This window comes from Gadus chalcogrammus, chromosome 2, assembly GCF_026213295.1.
Source record: "Gadus chalcogrammus isolate NIFS_2021 chromosome 2, NIFS_Gcha_1.0, whole genome shotgun sequence".
Taxonomy (NCBI): domain Eukaryota; kingdom Metazoa; phylum Chordata; class Actinopteri; order Gadiformes; family Gadidae; genus Gadus; species Gadus chalcogrammus.
Window position 1 is genome coordinate 19,738,492 of NC_079413.1, and position 25,339 is coordinate 19,763,830.

A 25,339-nucleotide genomic window follows, 5' to 3' on the forward strand; every position below is an offset into this window, starting at 1 on the left:
CATTAAAGGTTATAAATGGTTTTGAGGAGAAAACAGACAGTGAACAGTATAGTCTATGTAGGGTCATCATTTACAATGGTTATGTTTCTATAATAGCAGGGTTATTTTCTTCCCTCACCTCTCTTCCGTGATTATCTGGTTGGGTTGGATTCTTGCTGAACCCTTTACAGGCAGGTATTCAACAACGCACACCTTGAGTCTCATCAAACCAGCACAGTTTACAACCATTGTAACGTGATGTCACTCAGTATTCAGAGGGTTTAGGGTTTCAGAATCTTTATTCTTTATTTTTTACTTTATTTTCTATTCTAACTTATAACAATTATGGTCCTAGATTTGGGTAATAACGGTACAATAACATACAAACAATAACACAACAAACAATAAAACATAACACACAATGATCCAATGGATGGAAGTCAGCCTGCGTTCCTCCAGAGGTCCCCAAGGTGCAGTCCCCTGAAGGGGAGACCAACCCGCGCCGCCCCAAGAGCTGCGCCAGCTGAAGTCCGACACACTGTCTACTGCGAGGACTTCTTACACCGTGGCTCAGGTGACAGAAAGGCTGAGATCAGCTCTGCTCCACACATGATGTAGGATGGAAACATCTATCATGTTGTTCCCCCTTCATCGTATAAGCTCCGTCTCCTATTCCTTGCATCGTCTAGCCGCTCTACTTGTTCCTAGCGTTAGCCAACGTTGACCTTTGTGCCGGGGGTATCCCGGGCACGAGGGAGCAGAGATCCCCTCATGCATTCTTCTCTTTGATGAGAACACAGGAAACTCTGTCCTTTAAGTAAACATTATTTGATTTGATCCTTGACAACTGCCGTGTGAGGTGTGACTTCTCAGTTGGACCCCCCCCACACACATGTAGAAACCCATGCCAGGTGGACCCCCCCCCCCCCCACACACACACACACACACCCACACCCACACAGCTTTGTTTTTTCCTCGCAGAACCTTCGTGGTCGAATCCACACACGGACCTCTGTCTTCTGTTTTTGTTTGTTGGTTTGTTTGTTTGTTGTGGTGGTATGAACCGCCTGGTGACGTCACCCTGCCTACGTCCTATCGTTCGGTTGCCTCTTTTTTTTATAAAATAAATCCATGGAAATGAATGGCAGTGACTCGTTTGTTTGTTCTGATGTTGTTGCTCCTCGCATGGGAAGACATGAAAGTGACGTTAAACAAAAAAAAATAATCAGAAAGGAAAGTGAGAATCGTGGAAGAGCTGACTAATGACATCAAATTGTCATTAGTTTTAGAAGAAGTAGAGGTTTTAAAGACATGCTCTTGGAATGTTTGTTGAACAAAAAGGTACCTGCTTTAAATTTGTTGCACGATGATCAGAAAATAAACAGTTTTCGCCCAAGAGGCGGGGCTTAGAGGCTCAGTTACGGGTCCATGTCGACGCAACGCAGGTGGGTTTACGGACCCATTACGTCCTTGCGGACCCTCCTTGGGTCAGACGCAAGGGCCTGACGTGCGCCTCCCAAAAAAAAGTGTCACCTTCCGTTGAGGCGTCGCAGCAGCAAGGGCTGTGATTGGTCCCCTCGCTGAAACCCGACACTGGACCAAAACCGCTTCACGACTGCGTCGAAGCGTCTACTACGTGGTCGTTGCGGTCGAGTCGCCTTGGAACCACAACAGAGCCTTAACTCATCCCTCACACCCCAACGTCACACTTCTTTTCCGCGAGCCCCCCCCGTGTCCAGAGCCTCCCGGCGTGCATCCCCCCCCCCCCCCCATCACCTCGCGTCCTCACATGGGACAGAGCTTGACGCTGTCGGCGCTGCTGCTGAACTGTCCCGGGGCGAAGTCCATCCCCACGCCCACGCCCACCCCGACCGCGGCGTACAGCGGCCAGGTGGCTCATGCCGTCGGCCACGCTGTAGAAGCCCAGCGTGCCCGCCGCCGGGTCCAGGAACACGCCCACGCGCGGCGAGTAGCCCACGGCGATGTCCCGCCTCTCGTTGTCGTGCATGGCCACGCAGCGCGTGTCCGACAGCTCCAGGCTCCAGGAGCGCGCGTTGTAGCCCAAGCCGGCCTGGCCGTCGCCGCCCTTGCGGGCCAGCGAGCCGTAGGCCACGCCCACCGAGGAGCCCCGCCCCCGCCACTCCACCTCCCAGTAGCTGCGGCCGCCGCCGCCCAGCAGGCCGCGGCTCAGCGCCTGGGTCCAGCCGTCGAAGCGCTGCGGGTTGTCGGCGGCGCCGGGCGCGGCGACCGCCGGGCGCGGCGACCGCCGGGCGCGGCGACCGCCTGCAGGGTGGCCTTGGTGTCGCCGTCGGAGAGCGCCAGCCGCCGGTGCGCCGTGTCGGGGTCGAGGGTCAGCTGGACGGCGTCTAGGGGGAGGAGGAGCATAGATGGGATGTTGTGTATCTCTGTGCTTTTTAAAGTGACTGGGTTTTATAAACCCCCCCCCCCCGCCCACTATAACAATGTATACAATTGTGTGTGTGTGTGTGTGTGTGTGTGTGTGTGTGTGTGTGTGTGTGTGTGTGTGTGTGTGTGTGTGTGTGTGTGTGTGTGTGTGTGCTTACACTGAAGGAACTCCTCTCTGCCTCTGGGTTCAGGTGCCTGGATGCTGTCCAGGTTGATCTCCCTCACTGTCATGGAGAGGAGCAACCATGGGAACCATGTCCGTTACCATGGGAACAACACCCCCCCCCCCCCCCCCCCCCCCAAACCCCTACCCCAGGTGATTTGTATGTTTTCAAGACGTCATGCATAATAGAGGAAATGGGGAAAATAAATACATCGATCAACTGTGGACATTTCAAGATCACTCACACACACACACACACACACACACACACACACACACACACACACACACACACACACACACACACACACACACTAGAGTCCATCTCGTCGAACCTATTAGTCGCTGGGAGAAACAGTAGCACATTGTCCAAACCTTATTATAAGACATCCACGGTCTTAACCCACATGAACACATTGACAACTCAAACGGCGCTTCCTGGAGTGGAAACACAGCAGATGCGCCCCCTTGTGGTCCGGAAGGAGAATTACAACCCATTTCCTTTAACTGCCCAGGATGGGGTAGTCCAATTGAGTCCCTCTATTTTGGGTGAAATTATAACTAAGAACACAAGAATGAAGAAGAATTGAGGCTTACATGCTGGGAACACTTGGGCGTCGTTCGGCATGAAGTCTGGGGAGGGTGAATCCAAGAACAGGCCGGGGTTAACTGAGAAAGGGAAAAGAGAAAGGAAAAATGTAACCGTGCATTATATGTGCTTCATATGCACGTCATGAAATAAGAAATATTCACTAACCGACAGAAATACGTTTTTCTGTACACGGTAAATTTCTAAAATTACCTTTTGGGTGGTTCATTAACATTAACTAACCTTTTAACCACTTGTATACTGATAACAGGGAACACATGAACAATCACCCAGAGCTTGGGGTGCGTTCAGAACCACATAGAACACGTGAAGAATAAAATGCTTCACCTTCTGTCAGCGTTTCAGACAGAGTGCCTATTCCCCCTGTGAAGCAGAGCCAGGCACAGACAGTTAAGCACAGTAACAAATATCCACACTGTCATACAATGCCATTTAAAACAGACTACATGGAATAGTCTGCCAAATAAAAAGGGATTTGTGACGTCATGATGTCATTTTCGCGTTACGCTCAAACTATCTGAATAAAACCTATAACATCTTGTAGCCAGTCCAACGTAAAACATAACTGACACTAAATAAGTTCTGGTTTGCCTGTGTTGTTCGAGATGCCTCAGAGATAGGCCTTGGGTCATTTTAACTAAATCTGCCGGCCACTAAACATGGCTGTCAATTCAAAGAAGAGAACGGACAGCCAATTGGCTGTTGGCTATCAGATGGCTGACATCCAACGTGAACACAGTTTTAAATGGATTGTCTTCATATACTGCGGTACTTTAGAGGCCAGGTCTCACATGGGTTCCCGCCTCTGATCGACGGACCGCTGCGACCGCTGGCTGGATGGGTCGCGTCCGGCACAGGGGTGGCCCTGGCGTTGCCACGGCGATGGGAGCGGAAGAGGCTGCTGATGGAGGACATCCGGCTGAAGGCTAGACCAAAGGGAAGGGAGACAAAGAATGACAAAAAAGGACAGGGTAGTACTTACTTTTATATATTCCACCTTGGGCTCGACTAGAGCACAGGTTACCTTCTGACCGCGACCTGAGGCACAGGAGACCAATTTGAAAACCACAGAATTAACTTTTAAGACTAATATCAGAAATCGGTTAACTTACATGTAACCCACCGTGCTCACATCAAGACATCACTGAACTTACAAGCCAAAACCTCATAATAAACATAAACCATTGAAATCACAATTGGTGAACTTGCATAATAGTCATCGAACTATCTTAACCATCTGTGAACTCTTAGAAAAAAATCTCTGAACTCCATCCGAAAGCATTGACTAAGCACAAAGAAATCACTGAACTGCCATCAGAAATCACTGAATTTAAATGAACAATCATAACCTCAAAAGAATCGATCACTGAACTAACATTGAGGAATCGGTGCAAGAAAAAACCACGGAGCTGCCACTGAGAACGCACTGAATCGTCGGCCAAAATCGACCACGTTGAAACATCCTCTCGCTTAACGTCAAAACGACGTCAATAAAACATGACATCAAGCAGTGAAAGACTCGGCACCGTACATCCAGCGATGGCCTGGGCCGGGCTGGCTGCCCGGACGGGGGCCGGGACGGGAGCCGGGGGGACGGCGGCGGTGGCGGCGGCGGCGGCGGCGGCGGCGGCGGCGGCGGCGGCGGTGGCGGTCGGGCGTGGGGGGTCCGGTTGGGCCGGGGGCGACGGTTGGGTCTGACGGGGGCCGTTCCACTCGGACTCGGACTCACGGCGGCTCAGAGTCGGACTGGGCCGCGGGCTGGGCCGCCTGCTGTTGCTCTCCCTCGCTGGGGTGGGGGGGGCACGACGACGACGACGACATGGTTTGTTAGTTCAGCGCAGGATGAGGTCTGTGTAGTGGCTTGGGTGTTTGAGTCCCTGGTCACATGGTACTGGGTTTGATCCCCTGTTGTCAGCTGCCTTACCTGTGGCGCCCTTCAGCAAGACATCCTGACTTGTCTGCTAAATTAATGTGGCTCAAGGAACAGCTGGAACAGAGCCATGCAGGGGACGAAGGTGCCGCTAAAAACCTCTACATTTTCGATTGATTGACACTGGTTTGTGGTTTCTGACCACAGCCGGTTTAGAGGTTTTTTTGACCAATGGCGTGACGTCGAGGCGGGGCTTGTGATTCCAGATGGGAATTCATTGGCTTGTGTGTGCGTCTATTTTACCTGCTTTCTAATCCCCGGTTTTCTCTTCTCGGTCCGTCCTGGGGCCTGGGGGAGCTTCCTGGAGACAAAGGGAAACACACAGGGAGTGAATGAGTGAATGAGTGAGCGAGAGACTGAATGAGTGAGGGATTATTTTCATTTTTGAATAAATTAATGTTTGAGTGAAGGTATATGTAGAGATATGAGTAAGTTTGCATGGTGTGATGTTCAGAGCTTCTCCTCTGAGACAGACCGACAGACAGACCGACAGACCGACAGACCGACCGACAGACCGACAGACAGACGTGTTACCTCGTGGTGGGTCCCTACCCCTCACATCTAATCCTAGGATAAATAAAAAACAGATATGTTAATGCATGCAAGAGTAAACACAACTATTAATTCTAAACTCATGATATTGAGACACAACTTTCAGATCGGCAGCGAACTCAAGTTTCATTTTTTGGAGTTCAAAATGTCCGCCCACCAATTCCTCTCCTGTCCGGCGTCCGGACCCCTACTGACACGCTCGGGGAGGTCGCTGAGGGACGAGCGGCAGGAAAACATGTGGAAGAATGGTTCTATCGTTTAGTACAAGATAAACAATACGCAGCGAAGCTAGAAGCTAACGCAGAGCAACGACAGTGCAGCAGTAGTGGCGTGATTATAGAATCGAAGAGTGACCAAACCTGTTGGACGACTGGTCGCAGTGCGGGCGCCTAGACCTGAAAACACTGGGAAGGAGACGAGGGAAGAGTTGAATGAATGAATGGATGAATGTGAGACTCCATTTCCTGGGTCTAGGGTGATGGCACTCCAGCTGTTGCCCCAGGCCAAGGAAATGAAGTCTCACACAGAACCACAGCGTTGACCACAGAAAGTGGTCAAGATGCTTTCAACACACACTGTGGTTAGAAAATGCTACTTTATAAATACCATAGTTAATGAAGGGGTTTTGTTTATCGATGAATGAGTAAGAAAAGTGCCAGCTGACTCCACATAGCACTAATTTAAACTGATCAAACACAACGATAACCTGTGTTATGCTTTGTGTGCGGCAATTTAAAATATGTGTGTGCGTGGGTGTGTTTTTTTGCTTGAACTCTTTAATGCATGTGAAACCAAATACTCACATCTGAGAAAGCCTCCTTTTGCACCGCGGTTAGCTAGGTGAGAAAGGGACAATGGGTTGGCATCAATCCACAACTTTGTCCCACAACAGCAATGCAACCAACATGTACGTGTGTTATTCTGCGTAAATTCAAATAATCCTCAGGAACTCACAGTTGCTTCCCTCTAGCGTGAACAGGCTTGTGTCGTTTACTGAAAGGAAGAATGTATACGATACAAGTTAGGCTGCAATTAAAACCACAGATCAAAGAACTCGCTAATAACGTGTCACTAGAGATGGATTCGTTCAATGCAATGGTTATGTGTTTGTGTGTGCCTGCATGCTTGGTGTGTGTGTGTGTGTGTGTGTGTGTGTGTGTGTGTGTGTGTGTGTGTGTGTGTGTGTGTGTGTGTGTGTGTGTGTGTGTCCCTGCATGCTTGGTGTGTGTGTGTGTGTGTGTGTGTGTGTGTGTGTGTGTGTGCGTGCGTGTGCGTGCGTGCGTGCGTGCGTGCGTGTGCGTGCGTGTGTGTGCTACCCACCTTTCTTGGTTATCTTCCCCAGCTCTGCGTTGCACAGGTCCTCCACGTGCTCCCTGAGGTCCAGGATGGCCTCTCTCGCCGGGTCGAAGGAGGCCTCCAGGTTCACCAGCACGCCCGGCAGCTCCTCCAGCTCCAGAGGGCTGGTCAGCTCCTCACACGTCTGGGGGAGGCGTGAAGCAACGTTACACACGTCATGGCAGAGAGTACTGCAGAGCACGGAGAGCGAGAGATGTAACCCTGACCACTCTCCTATCAAACTAAACCCTAACCCTTCACCTGGAGGTAGTGGACGTCGTCCCCATAAAGCACATTCCCTTTACCTGGAGGTAGTGGATGATGTCCCCATAAAGCACATTCTCTTCACCTGGAGGTAGTGGATGTGGTCCCCATAAAGCACATTCCCTTTACCTGGAGGTAGTGGATGTGGTCCCCATAAAGCACATTCCCTTTACCTGGAGGTAGTGGATGTGGTCCCCATAAAGCACATTCCCTTTACCTGGAGGTAGTGGATGTGGTCCCCATAAAGCACATTCTCTTCACCTGGAGGAAGTGTGTGAGGTCCCCACAAAGCACCCTACCCGTTACCTGGAGGTAGTGGATGTGGTCCTCGCAGCGCACCAGATCCTTCATCTCCTCCTCGCGCCTCTTGCGCTCCTTGACCTCAGCCGCCAGGCTGTCGGCCACCTCGCGGGCCTCCGCCATCTTGTCCAGCTCTGCCCGCTCCAGCATGGTCTCCACCAGCGTCTGCAGCCGCTCCACCGAGCAGCGCAGCTCCGAGAGCACCAGCTCCGCGTCGGTGCGCACGCGCTCCGCCGAGTGCTGCAGGGGACGAGGTGGGGGTTCATCGAGGTGTTAGCGAGTGTGCGGTGCCCTTTGTGTCAGTAAGTGCCACTCTGCGTTCCTTCTCTAGATTTCTTCCTTGCTAACTAAGGGAGTTATTTCTTGCCCTCTGGGGGGGGGCTCGGGCCAGGGGGGCTTCATAAATATACGGCCTGTTAAGCCCTCTGAGACTCTACCTGTGATTAAGGGCTATAGAAATACGATTTAATTTTATTCACGCATTGTTATTTAGTTCATACTTTTATTGTGATACACTGCACTTAATTATTATGAGCTTAATGCCTCATATACAATAATAAGCCTTTTGCTGCTCTGCTTTTCCATAATGAAGTCGATTGTGCTATACCATAACGAACCATATGCTATGCAATACCATAATAAACGTAACTATTCTAAGCTATACCATAACAAACCATATGCTATGCAATACCATAATAAACAGTATTATGTGCTATGACATAATTAACCGTCTGCTACGCAGCGCGCTATACCTTCATGATCTCCATCATTCTGTTCATCTCCTTCAACTCCCTCTCTCTCTCCTGAAGTCTCTGGTGGTTCTCAGCCTGCAGCCCCGTCAGAACTTTCTGGAAAGGCACAAAGTTCGATGTCAACAACAGTTGTCATGTTTCCATGTGAACAAATCAATAAAAAAACATTTGCACAAGGCAAGCCGATGCACTTCTCCATGTTGATTAGAGCATTAAAATGAGAACAATTAATGGGACAAAGAAATCAAGGGATATTTAGCATAGAAAAAAATATGCGATTAATCGTGAGTTAACTATGACATTAATGTGATTAATCGCGATTAAATATTTGAATCGCTTGACAGCGCTACAAAATACACACACACAGGTAAAAGCAGAAGGCGAGGCTGGAGGAAGTGACTGCAGTCTGGAGTGTTCTGTGACACCGGGCGCTGCCCGCATGTCAGGGAGACACAATGGGAGCAGCACCCAGCTAGCACCTATGGGTGACTGATGACCCAATGAAACCCATCAGAGAGGGAGTGTCAACGGCCGACGCTCCACGGCGCTGGTGCCAACGACGTCCTGAAGGTCGTTAGCATTCGAACCATGGGCTAGAAATAGAATCTGGATGGGTGTGTCAATATAGACGTGTCACTTCTGCTACGTGGACAGAATTGTGTGATTGTTTGTGTGTGCGTGCTTGAGTGGCGTGCTTGAGTAGGCGTGTGTGTGTGTGTGTGTGTGTGTGTGTGTGTGTGTGTGTGTGTGTGTGTGTGTGTGTGTGTGTGTGTGTGTGTGTGTGTGTGTGTGTGTGTGTGTGTGTGTGTTTGTCTATTACACATGAACAACAACTTTCTGTGATCGATAACGCTAGAATAAAACACTCATGGAGTTTGTGGCCTTTCCTTCAGGATTATCGTCGAACACACTCCGGAGTTTATAAAGGTTCATAATCACAGTCTCAATAAACCGCTTCGTCCCTTTTGACATAGCACCGTCTGTTCCTTATTCTTTAAACAAAACAAGGAAGGGTCGGAACAGGAAATACTCTACTGACCAGGAACAGTGGTGCTGTAGCCTACCTTTACCAGAAGCACAAGAATATCACAAACAAATAAGGTGGAGAGAATTCAATCATTGAAAACCAAAGGCCAAGATTAAAATCACTCACCATCAGGTTACAATAACCAGAGCACAGCAACGACAGACATTAAAGCCACAAGTAGAAAAAAACAGTCATACATCTTATAAACAAAATCTTCCGACCATGCCAAACCCCCCAACAATTGCAGGACTTACGTCTTCTTTATTGTAAGTTTGCATTCTGCTAAATCTTAAACACATTGCACCTTCTTTTTATATTTTCCTTTGTTTTCTATTACTTATCTATTTTATTATTTTATTTTATTGAATGACTAGGTTTCAATGCGAAGCACTTTGAGTCTGCCTCGTGTATGAAGAGCGCTCCATAGATAAAGTTGCCCTGCCTTGCGTCCCGTCCCTTCAAACCCCTGCTCCCCCCACAACATAACCCTCCCCTCCCAGGGCCTGCGTACCTGCTTCTCCACGCGCTCAGCCTTGGTCGACACACACTCGTGGCCCTTGTGCTGGTTGCTGGTGCACAGCCAGCACACGAAGCGCCCGCAGGGCCGGCAGTAGAACTCCTGCAGGTACTTGTGCTCCGTGCAGATCTTCTGGGCCAGCTGGCCCGTGGGTCCGATCAGCTCGTGCTGCCGCATCGACTTCTGGCCCTGGTGGTGCTTGCGGTAGCTCTCGCAGTACGAGCTCATGCACACCAGGCAGCTCTTCACCGCCGCCCGCTGCTTCTGCCCGGTGCACATGTCGCACGGCACGGCCGCCGACGTGCGCAGCTGCTCCACGGCCTCGGCCAGCATGGTGTTGCGGGAGACAGGCGCGGCCTTCCCTACAGGCGGGTCAGGCGGCCGCCTAGAGCGCCATCTAGAGGGGGGGCGCAAAATATAAAATGCGCGAGAAAAAAATAAAAAAAAAAAAAATAAATCACTTATTGGCCACGTGTTCCCGTCAACAACAATCACCCCCCCCCCCCTCGCTTCACCCCCCCCCGTCAACAATCGCTTCATACACCCCCCCCCCCCTCCCCCCTCGCCTAGAGCGCCAAATGTGCTGGGGCCGCCCCTGGCGGGAGAGGTGGGGCTTGGGGCTGAAGGCCTGCCGGCACTGCGGGCAGCTGTAGGTGCCCGTGGCGTCGGCCTCGCTCCAGTACACTGGAAAAAGCCTTCTGTTGAACCAAGTAAAAAAAACATGGGTAATGGTTCACATCTATATTACATAACTTGAGCCAATGACAAATATATAGCTTGCCTCAAACAATATTTCCTATGTTCATAAAAACAAAATAATACAACTTGGCACCAAGTATAATTCTATTCTTTGAATGAAGTTAATACATTTAAATCGTATGTTAAATCCTAAACAAAAAAATATTGATTCACTCCAACAATTGGTTCTCATTTAAGAAATATCTATCAGAAATAATTTGGTTTATCCAATCAAAAAGATTACAATTTAATCAAACAATTGTTTCTCATTATTGTATACATCATCATCATCATTTTTTCCCGCTCGGCTCTCGCCGCTTCATGGCCTTGAGGCGCTTCTGTCTGGATTCGACATCACATCGCGACATCAGTCAGGGTTAGGTGCTTTGCCAAAGACACCTCGATACACTGCTTGGTGAAGCCGAGGATTGAACCAACAACCTTCAGATTACCAGCCAACCCGCTCTACCACCTGAGCTACTGCCGCCAGTGAGTCATCTTCACTCTGGTCAAGCGTAGTGCTTTCACCTCAAAAAGTCGCCAAAAGTCACCAATAGCAGCTGAAAAAGAAGCTAGATTTGTCGCTTGTCGCTGTTTTGAAAAAAAGTCGCCAAAGGGGTCTGAAAAGTAGCTAAATATAGCGACAAAATCGCTAAGTTGGCAACGCTGCGGTTTGGTCCAGTAGTCGTAAGCGTCTTTGTATTTAATGCGCATGCGCAGGCTTGTACGTAACCTTGACATTTTACATTTGTCAAAATAGATATTTCTTAATTGAACTCCTAACTAAAAATATCTATATTTCACAGTATTTTGAAATAAAAAAAAGTTATTTTAAAAATAAAACAAAAAATGTTTATTTGAATTGAATTACAAAATAATAATCAGATGAATTGCGGCATAAAACCCTTTTTCCAGTGCACACACACACACACACACACACACACACACACACACCTGAAACACACACACACACACACACACACACACACACACACACACACACACACACACACCAAAAACACATGCACACACACACACACACACACACACACACACACACACACACACACACCTGAAACGCATACACACACACACACACACACCAGAAACACATACACACACACACGCACCAGAAACACACACACACACGCACCAGAAACACACACACACACACACACACACACACACACACACACACACACACACACACACACACACACACACACACACACACACACACACACACACCAGAAACACACACACACACACACACCTGACACAAACCAGACACACACCAGACACATTATTATACACAGATATACACAGACATGCACACACAAACACACATAACCACACATACACAGGTTCTATTTCAAGACATTGTGCTGCTTCATATTTCTTTTGACCAATCAAGGTGGTGGAGGCAGAGATCTGTGAGCACGTAATTGTCTAACACAAACCCGGCCATCCATCTCATCCACTTCTTCGTTCGAATATCTTTGTAATGAAACGGGAAACCAGGTTGGTAACTCCCAGGCTCTGTGCCATCTCCCACCAGAAGTTCTGCTGTATGATAGACGGACTGCTAGAACCCAGAATCGTCTCAGCATTAGTCGTAAATCGCTTTGGATAAAAGTGCCTTCATGCTAAATGACTACATGTAAATATAACTATGTAAAGACACACCTATTTGCATACAGGTCTGCATACACCTATTTGCATATTTGCTTGATCCGGTCTGTTTTTTATTGTGCCGAACCAAGTCTCCCTCAAGGAATACTCTTGCTCAGAAGTCTCATTGTTGCAGATCATTTCCCTATGGTCATTAATATCTCCTCTCTCCTTCATCCAAATCTGAAACACAACACTGAGCTACGCTTTCTGTATTCCAACAAACAAACTCTCTTTTCTCCCGCTCTCATTCACGTTTTCCACCGTTCTCTTCCTGAACTCCCGCGATACTTCTCCTTGAGTGAGACTTGGTTGGACACAATAACAAACAGACAGGATTAGGCTGAAAGGTCAAGAAAAAAGCTGTATTTGTCTGTAGGAATTACTTCCACAATGTTAAAAGACGTACATTGACAAGGAATATTGCCCAAATGTAAAAGGCTGTTTAGCTGTTTACAACTGCAGCATTCTCACATATAGAGATTATTGTCCAAATCATTCCATAAAATTGGGTCCAGGTTGCACAATCCTGAAGTCATCCTTTACAAGTGTACTACTTTAAGGTAATTTTTTTACTATGCAGACATGAATGCTATGGAATGGATACAAACTCTTCTAATCTCAGGTTGGTGATTGCACTGGAAAAAGCCTTCTGTTGAACCAATTAAAAAAAACAAGGGTAATGGTTCACATCTATATTACATAACTTGAGCCAATGACAAATATATAGCTTGCCTCAAACAATATTTCCTATGTTCATAAAAACAAAATAATACAACTTGGCACCAAGTATAATTCTATTCTTTGAATGAAGTTAATACATTTAAATCGTATGTTAAATCCTAAACAAAAAAATATTGATTCACTCCAACAATTGGTTCTCATTTAAGAAATATCTATCAGAAATAATTTGGTTTATCCAATCAAAAAGATTACAATTTAATCAAACAATTGTTTCTCATTTAAACATAACATATTTTTGTATACATCATCATCATCATTTTTTCCCGCTCGGCTCTCGCCGCTTCATGGCCTTGAGGCGCTAGTTATTTTAAAAATAAAACAAAAAATGTTTATTTGAATTGAATTACAAAATAATAATCAGATGAAGTACGGCTTAAAACCCTTTTTCCAGTGTGGATGTTTCCTTACTGATAGGTGTGTGCATCAGAGAGGAATGTCTCAGTAATGAATCTCAGCAAGTCCTGTGATTATCTACCCTACCAGGACTGTGTGTCCCGTCCTTCTGTGCCGACTACCGCCAACACTGTTTGATTGAAACCCCCAAATCCTGGTTTGATGCCCAGAGGTACTGCCGAGAGAGAGGCTACGACATGGCCACCATAGACGACATGGGGGGCAATGAAGTCTCTGCTGGGCTTGAGTGCGGACAAGGCTCATGATGAGCTGTGGATCGGCCTTCATTATGGGGGTCATAAAGAGTGGTTTTGGTCACTGGCAGACAAAGACTTCTACCAAAAGGGAGAGAGAAAGTACCGTAATTTCGAAGGAAGTAGCAACACTGAAATGTTTGTTCGACATCGTCAGAGCAAGTGGTACACTGATGGAATTTCGACCAAATTATATTTCATCTGTTATGATGGTAAGGAACATACACACATGAATATGGATCATACCATAGACGGATTATGACATATCGGGCCCCTGGGCACGTGGACTCCGCAGGCCCCCCCCCCCCCTTCCAACGTAAACACACGCACCCAGAATACACACACACTTATTGGCGATAATAAGTCATTGGCCTATACCTGCAACTCAGCAGGATTTGTAGCACAGGAAAGGCAACCTCACAATAATTATTACAAATAAATGCATCTTTATTTAACCAAAACATGATAAAAAAAATACATAATTTTTGGTGATTTGAACGAATTTCGAATGCACCGCTTTCAACCACAAATAAAAACGACTTAAAGCAACTCAATACGAACAGTTCCTTACATTAATTGACAGTAATTGACAGTTTTTCCAGGCTCTGTTCCGTGCAAAATGAGTAACTAAGTAACTTGTGCACTGGAAAAAGGGTTTTAAGCCGTACTTCATCTGATTATTATTTTGTAATTCAATTCAAATAAACATTTTTTGTTTTATTTTTAAAATAACTTTTTTTTATTTCAAAATACTGTGAAATATAGATATTTTTAATTAGGAGCTCAATTAAGAAATATCCATTTTGACAAATGTACAATTTTAAGGTTGTGTATTCAACTGATTAATACTTTTGTCATTCAATACAAATATTTTTTTTTTGTTTTCTTCCTAAAACACTGTTATATTTGATTAGGAGCTCAATTTCGAAAAATATTTGTACAGACAAATGTACAATTTCAAGGTTACGTACAAGCCTGCGCATGCGCATTAAATACAAAGACGCTTACGACTACTGGATCAAACCGCAGTGTTGCCAACTTAGCGATTTTGTCGCTATATTTAGCTACTTTTCAGACCCCTTTGGCGACTTTTTTTCAAAACAGCGACAAGCGACAAATCTAGCTTCTTTTTCAGCTGCTATTGGTGACTTTTGACGACTTTTCTAAAAGATATTTCTTAAATGAGAACCAATTGTTGGAGTGAATCAATATTTTTTTGTTTAGGATTTAACATATGATTTAAATGTATTAACTTCATTCAAAGAATAGAATTATACTTGGTGCCAAGTTGTATTATTTTGTTTTTATGAACATAGGAAATATTGTTTGAGGCAAGCTATATATTTGTCATTGGCTCAAGTTATGTAATATAGATGTGAACCATTACCCTTGTTTTTTTTAATTGGTTCAACAGAAGGCTTTTTCCAGTGTGGGGCGGCTCAGTCTACTTCAGTTACTAACAGTGGGGCCCTGGGCCCCACTGTTAGTAACTTGTGGGGCGGGCCATGCCCCTGGGCATGTGCCCGGTGTGCCCGTGCAGTAATCCACCCATGGATCATACACTTCGGTCAGTTATTGGTGCGCTCTGATAATATCTGTTTCGTGTTGACCACGCCTGCCTCTGTATGAGATCATTTACATTTTTTAAAATGCTCCCAGGGCATTCCTGACCAATAAGGGCATCTCTTCTCCGATTGGTTCAGGGTATATCTATATTTTCTTCATCCCAGTTGCGTGAAATGAACACTTGTTTCTCCACTCTAAGGTGGAGAAACATATGGAGGGAGAGCAGAGAGTGAGGGGATGTCTCCTGTTCTGCTCTTTTCTGCTCTCTCTTTACAACTCATATCTCACCTACAGCACCTTGCAAGCCATAACGTTTTACTTTTTTTCAGAAGTATAATTAATAAAAATGCATTTGATTCAAACAAAGGAATGGATGCATTTTCAGGTATACAGGATTTTCAGGATCTGACCATTGGCTAAGTGTTCATTTAATTGGTCCTATTTTGATGTCCAACATGCATCATATGTCATTTCTGCTGCTGGGGAACTCAATAAAAACAATGACAATACTCATGAGTGTTCTCCATAGAATTGTCTTCTACTTATGGTGTTAGCTGACATGGTAGCTTCAGTTAGTAAGATGTTATTCAACAGATATTTACACTCTGAATCACATCAATGTGATGCAGATGTATGAAATATGAATATGTTATGAGTCATAGAAGTAATGTGTTTATAAGCCGTTAGAAATGCCCCATCCATCTGTCAGCTTTCCAAGAGTGAAGAACAACTGGGAGAATTACATCCTGTTGCACGTCAACGGCGCCACGTGCCAGACAATGGTAAATAAACACAATGTAGAACGATTCTTCATGACAGTCCTGTGGCAATCCCACGCCGGCGGCCAGAGACAAGCCACGCCCTCCCCGTGGACAGGAAGTAAACGGAAGATAGTATCATACCCCTCCGCGCAGCCGCGCTAGATCGCCCATCGAGCGTGTCCAGGCGGTCACGGGCATTGGGGACGGAGACGGGCAAAGAGTCTTGAGGGCTGGACAGGAGGGAGGCGAGGAAGAGGACTGGTGGGAGAGAGTATCGACGGCGGACTAATGCTGCACGCTATACTGACGACCGGACGCTTCCCTTCAACAGGAGTGAGCCGGAGGCGACGGGAGGGGTACCCCCGCCGCCGACCCCGACCCCGACGACGACGGGTCTGACCAGGTGGCCCCTCCCTCACCCTAATACCCCATCGAGGAAGAACCTGTGTTGTATTGTACTTTCCGTTTTGTTCCCGGGCTGCACGAATGAAATCGTTGCAACGCTAACCCGTCTGTTCATTTCATTGAGAACTACCCGTCTACGACGAGGGGCTTGCGACAGGTCGTTTTTATAGTCGACCATTGGCCACGTACTGCCCAGTATTTCTGAGAAATCTGAAAGGGTTGATTCTCCGATTCCTATTTTTGTTTGACATCCAAGAGTTAAAAATGACGGAAAAATATCTATGCACTTCTTTAAAACGGTTCCAAATGAAATGGCACTATGTTTCTTAATTTGTATGTTTGTTATTATCCTCCACCAGCGTGGAATCGCATGCAGGCCAAGAACTCTAATCCGAACAATGTTTTGCATCTCAAATTTGAGAGCTGGATACGGAAATCTGGGGCGAGTTGATGCGTGGCAAACCTCTGGAGGTTAAGGGTTAGCGTATCTCTGTGAGACTCCATGACACTCCGCTAGAACCCGTGCACGTTTGACCGCTAGTCCTTCACGCCCAACCAAACTCTTCAAATCATATCCAGTCATCATGTAAAAGCTTACATTTAGAAAAAGAGAAACGATTCATTTGAATCCGTTGATTCAGCATCGAACTAGTAGTATTAGTAGTAGTGTAGTCTTTAGTGACCCCGAGGGGCAATTTGGTTTGCAAACCGTAGTCAAAACAGCCAATACACAACATAAAAAATAAAAACATAAATACATATAGCATACAGTAGATGTCATCCTGACAGTGTGTGTGCAGTAGCAGCTAGGCCTACAGCTAGTCTAAAAACCCAACAGCTTGTATGCAGGCATGCTATGTTAGCCCAACTCAAAGTTACAGAAATGTGATTTGATTGCATCCATTTGTCGTTCTTCCTGTGGCAGACAGCCAGTGCCTCTCTTCACCAGCACTGACACTGGGCTCCCTCCGCCACAGGGTCACCAATGCATGACGTCACCCTTCTGGAACAAACCCATCACTTCTATCCCTCTTGAGGAAGGTGACCGTCTCTTTATTTGCTTTGGCCCATTTCATTTGTTTTCAAAAGATCCCTTTTATATTGTATACATAACATATATGTTTTCATGTATTTTTGTGCAGGGCCCTCAAGTTTATATACTCATGGAAGTACGGGTATTGGAACACAGCATTGGTCAAACATTATGTATGACCAATGCCGTGTTCCTATACCCGTACTTCCATGAGTATACTTAAAGGAAGTATACTATCCGTACTATCTACTACGTTAAGTAGTACGACATCCGGGTCCTTGAAGTATACTTCTTTTCGCCAGATCTGAATTGGAACGTACTACGTACTTAAAATTTGGCTAGTAAGTACGGACAGTACGGGTATTGGAACACGGCACAAGTATTTATTTCTGTTCAATAGATAGAACTTTATCAATCCCCAGTAGGGGACATTTGTTAATGTTTGTCCCTATAAAACAATAATGGTGACAAAATAAATACAAAACATGACGGTAACTAACGCCCCCCGCCCCCCCCCCCCCCGCAGTCCTGGGGGTCCGCCCTGTGGTGCGGCCGTGGCGCAGGGCGGTCTCGGCGGTCTCGGGGTCAGTCCCAGGACCCCCGGTGAGGCGCGGCCCGGGTGGGGGCGTGGTCTCCCGGTCCTGGCCCCGCCCCCTCTGGAGCGCCACAGCCTTTTTCGCCGAGTTTGAGACTGAAATCATTTACATCGGCACTCTGGACTTGTGCTGCACGTTCATGTGTGTGTGTGTGTGTGTGTGTGTACTGTGTGTGTGTGTGTGTGTACTGTGTGTGTGTACTGTGTGTGTGTGTGTGTACAGTGTGTGTGTGTGTGTACTGTGTGTGTGTGTACTGTGTGTGTGTATTTGTGTACTGCGTGTGTACTGTGTGTGTGTGCACTATGTGTGTGTGTATTTGTGTACTGTGTGAGTACTGTGTGTGTGTGTGTACTGTGCGAGTACTGTGTGTGTACTGTGTGTGTGTGTGTGTACTGAGTGTGTACTGTGTACTGTGTGTGTACTGTGTGTGTGTGTGTGTGTGTGTCCACAGAAATCACTACAATCAAGGGGTTGATGAAGTGACGTCTGCTGTTGAAGTCAAAGCTACGTTTCATAGACATATTTGTATGTAAGCTACAAATGGTTCAACAAGCAAAACACAAACTGCGTTGAAGGACAAGAGGTTTAATGATCGAAGATTTATTCAGCGATATAGGCCTAAATAAGCCCCCCTAAAACCATATGTTCTATTATAACTGAACTCAACGTGCTCTGGATGGCGTGAAGGCCAACATGAATCAGTATACTAAGCTCTTCATTAAATGTTCTGCATTCAAAATGACACTTTTAGATACCTCGTCGAGGGTCTACAGCAGGCCTCTCCAAACGGCGGGCCGCGGCCCGGGTCCGGACCAAGTTACGGTCCCATCACCCATTTAAAATAATGCACTTTTTTATTTATTCTTTTACTTTCACTATACAAAGCATGATCATGTTAATAAAGACATTTCTCACTGAAATACAAATCGAAAGGCAGAATAGTTTTTAATCATGTTAATAAAGACATTTCTCACTGAAATACAAATCGAAAGGCAGAATAGTTTGTAGCACAGCATAAAATTCATAAAAAAATCAAAACATTCGGGAGTATGTAAATTATTCGAAAGAGGTCTAGACTCTGTGCGCAGCCCCGTCTTCTCCAGTCAACCAAGAAAGCCCGCACCCGCGCCCCCTCGGGAAACTTGGGATAAGAGAAAGTGAAAGTGAAATCACTGTGCGAGCCAAGCTGCGACCGAACCGGCTTGGCAGTGCAAAAAGGCCTACGCATCATCCAGACCAAGCTCTCCTCATCGGGTCAGCAATAGCCGTGTGTCAATGCCCAGCCTCTGCGTTCGATAGATGATGAATGAATGAATGGAACGCTGCGTTTTTAATGTTTACACCAATGATTGTACACTAGAAAGTGCGCGTCAATCAATGAAACCTTGTGCGGAAGCAGATAAAGTCTGCTCTCTTTGCTGTGCAAAGCATGTTTCAGAAAGATAAATGTAGTTGTCACACAAGCTATTTTTGACTTTTGTACTATGGAATTATTTCAGGGGGGAATATGCCGTGAAAAAATATACGTACAGTGCGTTCAGGATTAGGACTGAGAAAGCATATGTCGGCCTAGGCCTAATCAATTGTGTTTTAATATTTGTAGCATTCATATTATTGCAGTATATTCATTTATTAGACTACTCTGCTGTTGGCCTTGATGGGGAGATATTTGAACCCTTTTTAACCCCATTTTCTTGCGACGTTCCTGGGTCTTCACCTCAGAGCCCATCTCAGCACCGTGTCAGTGGACAGATACAATCCTAGGAACGTCGCTAGTGCAGTGCACGCACGTTCATGTTAAGAGGAGTTTTGGGAAACGCTCCAAAGAAATTAAAAAAAAAAAGGGACCTCCTCGTCGGACTGAGCGGGGGCCCTGCACACGCACGCACGCACGCACGCACGCACGCACGCACGCACACGCACACACACACACACACACACACACACACACACACACACACACACACACACACACACACACGTGCGTGTGTGCAGGGGCCATGCTCAGTCAGGAGGTCCCTTTTTTTTTTCTACAACCGACACAGAGAGGCTGAGGACCCCCCCCACCCTACCATCACCCCCGGGAGGAGGTCCTCCTGGGTGAAGGAGGAGCAGAAGGTGTGGAGGTGTGTCAGTGTGTCTGAGGACCCTCCTCCACCTGGGGACACTCTGTAGAAGGACAGAGAGCCAGCAGGCCGGTCCAGATACACTCCTACTCTGGTGGAGCCAGCGGGGCGGAGAGGGAGGAGTGTCTTTGTACCGTTGTACCCGGCAGTGTAAAGACCATAGTAACAAAAAAGACCCCAGGACTTGTTGTTCCCTCCAAGCCTGCTGTCATCACCCCCTCCTCTCCTTGTGATTCCTCTGTATGTCACTCCTATCCAAACATCTCCTTCCCACTCTACCTCCCAGTAACAGCGGCCAGTCAGAGCCTCTCTACCCAACACCTGGGGCCAGGAGTCAAATCTGTCTGGGTGATCCGGATACGACTGGTCCTCTTCAACCAGCGTCACCTTCCTGTTGTCCTCAGACAGAGAGAGTTCTCTGTGGGCCGTGTTGGGGTCCAGTGTGAGGTCACAGGCATCTGAGGGAGAACCAGACATGATGAGCTGCTGAACCGCTCTTCATCATCATCACTAGTACTGTTCTCCTGCGCACCTATACATAGATATGAACACATACATACATATACATATGTACACATACATAGATACACACACCTCAACAATGACGTTATGAAAACATCAACAACAATATTATGAAAACATCAACAACAAACATCTCTCCTTGGATCCAGGCTGCTCTTCTTCTTTTTATTCTCTTTCTTTTTGTGATCGCTCTCTCTTCTTCTTCAGCCCCCTCCCCATCAGCCCCCCCCCCCTCACCAACCCCCCTCATCCCCCCCTCAGCCCCCTCCCTCTCATCCCCCCCTCAGCCCCGTCACCCCCCCTTCCCCTTCCCCTCACTGCCCGGTCACAACCCTCCCCCTCCTCCCTCAGCCCCTTCACCCCCCTCCCCCTCATCCCCCCCTCAGCCCGTTCACCCCCCCTCCCCCTCACCCCTAGTCCTCACCCTCAGCCCCCCCTCAGCCGGTCCCCCCCCTCCCCTCCCCCTCCTCACCCCTAGTCCTCCCCCTCAGCCCGGTCCCCCCCCTCCCCCTCAGCCCCTTCACCCCCCCTCCCCATCACCCCTAGTCCTCCCCTCAGCCCCCCCTCAGCCCCGTCACCTCCCTCCCCTTCCCCCTCCCCCTCACAGCCCGGTCACCCCCCTCCCCCTCAGCCCCCCCTCAGCCCGGTCATCCCCCCCCCCCCTCCCCCCTAGTCCTCCCCCTCAGCCCCCCCCCCCCCTCAGCCCCCTCTCTCTCACCCCTTCACCTCCCCCTCACCGGCCCCTAACCCGGTCACCCCCCCTCAGCCCGGTCATCCCCCCTCCCCCTCAGCCCCCCCTCAGCCCGGTCATCCCCCCTCCTCCTCAGCCCCCCCCCCCCTCAGCCTCTCTCTCACCCCTTCCCCCTCCCCCTCACCGGCCCCTAACCCGGTCACCCCCCCTCTCCTTCACCCCCCCACCCCCACACTCCTCCCCCCTCAGCCCGGCCCCTCCCCCCCCCCCTCACCCCTAGTCCTCCCCCTCAGCCCCTTCACCCCCCCACCCCCACACTCCTTCCCCTTCCCCCTAGTCCTCCCCCTCAGCCCCGTCACCTCCCTCCACCTCCCCCCCCCCCCTCATCCCGGTCACCCCCCTCCCCCTCACCCCTCAGCCCGGTCACCCCCCTCCCCCTCCCCATCCCCCTAGTCCTCCCCCTCAGCCCCCTCCCCCTCAGCCCCTTCACCCCCCCTCCCCCTCAGCCCGGTCATCCCCCCTCCCCCTCCCCCCTAGTCCTCCCCCTCAGCCCCCCCCCCCCCCCCCCCTCAGCCTCTCTCTCACCCCTTCCCCTCCCCCTCACCGGCCCCTAACCCGGTCACCCCCCCTCTCCTTCACCCCCCCACCCCCACACTCCTCCCCCCTCAGCCCGGTGACTGTGATGGTGGACAGTATTAATATACGTAAGATACATGATGTCAGCCATCATCTTCATTCCCAGTAGGATGTGACCTCACTTCCTGCTGTGTGGATGGACTTTCCATCTCAATAGTGTGTGATGTGATGAATCAAACAGACACTTACACTTCTTTAGAGCTGGTTTCAGCCTCCACACTCCACCGTGCTCCACACTGGGGGGGAAACACAGTGAGAGCAGCATGTTGAAACATTCACCTTCATCATCTGCTGTCTCATCACGTTCTACACAACATGAGTGACAGCTGCCTCTTCAAACCACTTCATCTAGCAGCAGCTTGAATCATGTAGGAGACTTTGTCCCTCAGTGGTGAGCTGTCCTCTCCATACCTGAGAGTGTCCAGTCTCCAGAGTGGATCCTCCAGTCCAGCAGAGAGCAGCGCAGCTCCAGAGTCCCCTGGGTGATTGTAGCTCAAGTCCAGCACTCTCAGATGGGAGGGGTTGGAGCTCAGAGCTGAGGCCAGAGAAGCACAGCCTTCCTGTGTGACCAGGCAGCCAGACAAGCTACACACACACACACACACACACACACACACACTTTATTGTATCTGGTTGAGAGCAGTTTCTACTAAAGTAACCACATTTATAAAGTGTATTCATTCAACATTGAAGACAAGTAAAAGCTTTATTGATACTTCATGGAGACAAAGCTGTGTCACCCTGAGAGTCTGAGAACAGAAAGAGGAAGTGGGGAGATGACATCACAGACAGCAGAACTGCCTTCACTTGGATGTGACAGGATCTTAAACAAATGCTCCTTTCTCAATAGCTACAACCAGAGGTGGGTAGGAACGCGCTACATTTACTCCGTTACAAATACTTGGGTAACTTTTTGGATAAATTGTAATTTTAGGAGTAGTTTTATTGCAACATACTTTTACTTTTACTTGAGTAAATATTTGAAAAAAGAACGGTACTTTTACGCCGTTCCATTTGGCTACGTGACGGTCGTTACTTTGTTTTTTTAGATCTTTTCTTTTATTACATGCAAGATCTATTTCTATCACGTGAATATTCCTTAGCCCAAGTGAAGGAGTTCAAGTACCTCGGGGTCTTGTTCGCGAGTGAGGGTACTATGGAGCGTGAGATTGGCCGGAGAATCGGAGCAGCGGGGGCGGTATTGCGTTCGCTTTACCGCACCGTTGTTACGAAAAGAGAGCTGAGTCGCAAGGCAAAGCTCTCGATCTACCAGTCGATCTTCGTTCCTATCCTCACCTATGGTCATGAGGGTTGGCTGATGGCCGAAAGGACGAGATCGCGGGTACAAGCGGCCGAGAGGCAATTGAATAACGCCTGCACAGGCACGGATGCACGCACAACGCAGAGTGGTAATCGGGAGAGTTGGGAAAATAAACTGGATACGGAGAGGGTGAAAAGGTGTGTGTGTGTGTGTGTGTGTGTGTGTGTGTGTGTGTGTGTGTGTGTGTGTGTGTGTGTGTGTGTGTGTGTGTGTGTGTGTGTGTGTGTCACTCTGTTCGAGCCTGCATGAGAGTTCAATGTTGTCATTAGCTGTAACGTCTTTCCGACCAATCGCAGTTCAAGGCCGACCTGGGCTGTACCACTTCGGGAGGGGGCGCAGTTACTCCCCTCTAGACAAAACCGAATTGGTTGCGACGTTGACCCGGCGCCCCCCGAAACGTTAACGGGCCACAGGGAATTCCATACTTAAAGCACCCAGGCTACTATGCGGCTACTATTTTGCAAAGATTTAATTTGTTATTGTTTTAGTTCAAGGGTTATACATTTTATTTTTAAAGACCTTATTTATTTTATTTAAAAGGATGTTATTTACATTATCTTTATTTGAACATTGCTGTTTTATATTTTGTTGGTGTCTATTTTGTACCGTTTGTGTTGCTCTGTTTATTTAAAAAATAAATCGGAGAAACTCAGTACTTTTACTCTTGAGTACTTGAGTAGTCTTTTCACTGCATACTTTTTTACTCTTACTTGAGTAATTATTTTTACGAGTACTTTTACTTCTACTTGAGTAATTATAATCTTAAAGTAACAGTACTTTTACTTGAGTACATTTTTTAGCTACTCTGCCCACCACTGGCTACAACTCAATGAGATATTGTTTGGTTAGAGTCAGGAGAAGTCTGCTGTGTTTGGTACGCTAAGACCGTTTCTTCACAGGTTCTAACATTGTGTAGAACCAGGGAGTGTTTTGTCAGCAGAGAAAAGAGCAACAGAAATGAGGCAGGAGCAGCACTTACTGGAAGCTAGAGTAACCAGTTTGAAGAAGAGGCTGATAACTGACCTGAGAGTTTTCAGTGTACAGTGTGGACTCCCCAATCCAGCAGAGAGCAGCTTCACTCCTGAATCCTGCAGATCATTGGTACTCAGGTCCAGCTTTTTCAGACTAGAGGACTTGGAGCTGAGAACTGAGGCCAGAGCTTCACAGCATCTCTCTGACAGATCACAGCCATTGAGGCTGCACACACAATAAATAGAATACGTTAGGAACTGTGATTAATTTTGCATTTGAAATTTGTTATTAGAAATGTTTTATTAGTTTACCTAAATGTCAATACAGTAGATCTTCAAAATATGAATTATTTAGAATTCAGATAACTAAAAATTCAGCAAACTCCAGAAAATGTCCATAAAAATACTCAGTTCTAAGAAGAAAAAAATATTTAACTTTACTCTAAAATCCACCTTACTGTCTATCTACATGATTATGAATAGAATAGGAATATAATAATACAGACACCTTATACCATCATTAACACACTGAATCCAAGGTACACCTTTTACTGTCATGGCAACACAAATAGAGTGAGATTGAGGTCTTGTGTTTGATAAAATGAGTGGTAATGGCGCTGCGATGCACGCAGACTGCCAAGGTTTAGTTCAGTGCTGGGTTGAATAGCGGCAGTATTGCAGCGCCAGCTTGATCGCTCTATTGGGAAACACGACCCACTTAAGTTCCCCTGAAGACACTCTGCTTTAATCAGAAAACTAAAACACTGGTTTGTACTTTGTGCAAAGTTTCATTTAAATGTCACCGCAGCACTATTCAAGAGCATGTAAAGAAATTCACTATTCAGGATGACCCAGAGAAGAAGATTAATGCTAATTGGATTATATTATCCAATCAGCAGCCGGTTATTATTAGTAGGTATTTGAAAAGTGGGAGGTCCCGGAGCGCAGAGGGGGGGTGGATCCAGTGACCCAAAACGAGGGTTGGTAACGGTATACACTGCCTACGTAGCTTCTCTGACTAAAAAAACCTAAACAACGCTGTGTGTACATCCGGGCAATGTTTATTTTAATTACAG

General features: G+C 47.5%; 2 protein-coding genes across 9 annotated transcripts in view; both read right to left on the bottom strand.

Annotated features, from left to right (window-relative positions):
• Positions 1-1,764: 1,764 nt before the first annotated feature.
• LOC130402351 (tripartite motif-containing protein 16-like) lies at positions 1,765-18,101 on the bottom strand. The gene is given in 21 exon segments (XM_056606505.1): positions 1,765-1,867; positions 1,869-2,213; positions 2,249-2,345; positions 2,544-2,609; positions 3,146-3,217; positions 3,486-3,521; positions 3,950-4,084; positions 4,690-4,772; positions 4,888-4,944; positions 5,332-5,389; positions 5,623-5,655; positions 5,798-5,851; positions 6,000-6,044; positions 6,444-6,476; positions 6,595-6,633; positions 6,961-7,120; positions 7,546-7,779; positions 8,292-8,387; positions 9,830-10,182; positions 10,442-10,533; positions 17,941-18,101. Coding segments are annotated over 21 exon segments (2,352 nt in total).
• A 1,894-nt stretch (positions 18,102-19,995) lies between these two features.
• Positions 19,996-25,339, bottom strand: part of LOC130397750 (NACHT, LRR and PYD domains-containing protein 12-like) — a 76,106-nt gene continuing 70,762 nt past the window's right edge. For 6 of the 8 annotated variants that reach the window (XM_056604869.1, XM_056604870.1, XM_056604868.1 and 3 more), the window contains 4 exons: positions 24,316-24,489; positions 22,383-22,556; positions 22,161-22,207; positions 19,996-20,580 (listed from right to left, as the gene is read on the bottom strand). In XM_056604869.1, the coding sequence (XP_056460844.1) occupies positions 20,027-20,580; positions 22,161-22,207; positions 22,383-22,556; positions 24,316-24,489 (949 nt within the window). In that variant the 3' untranslated portion in view covers positions 19,996-20,026. The remainder of the gene's footprint in view (positions 20,581-22,160; positions 22,208-22,382; positions 22,557-24,315; positions 24,490-25,339) is intronic. The other 2 variants (XM_056604871.1, XM_056604874.1) reach the window with 1 other exon arrangement.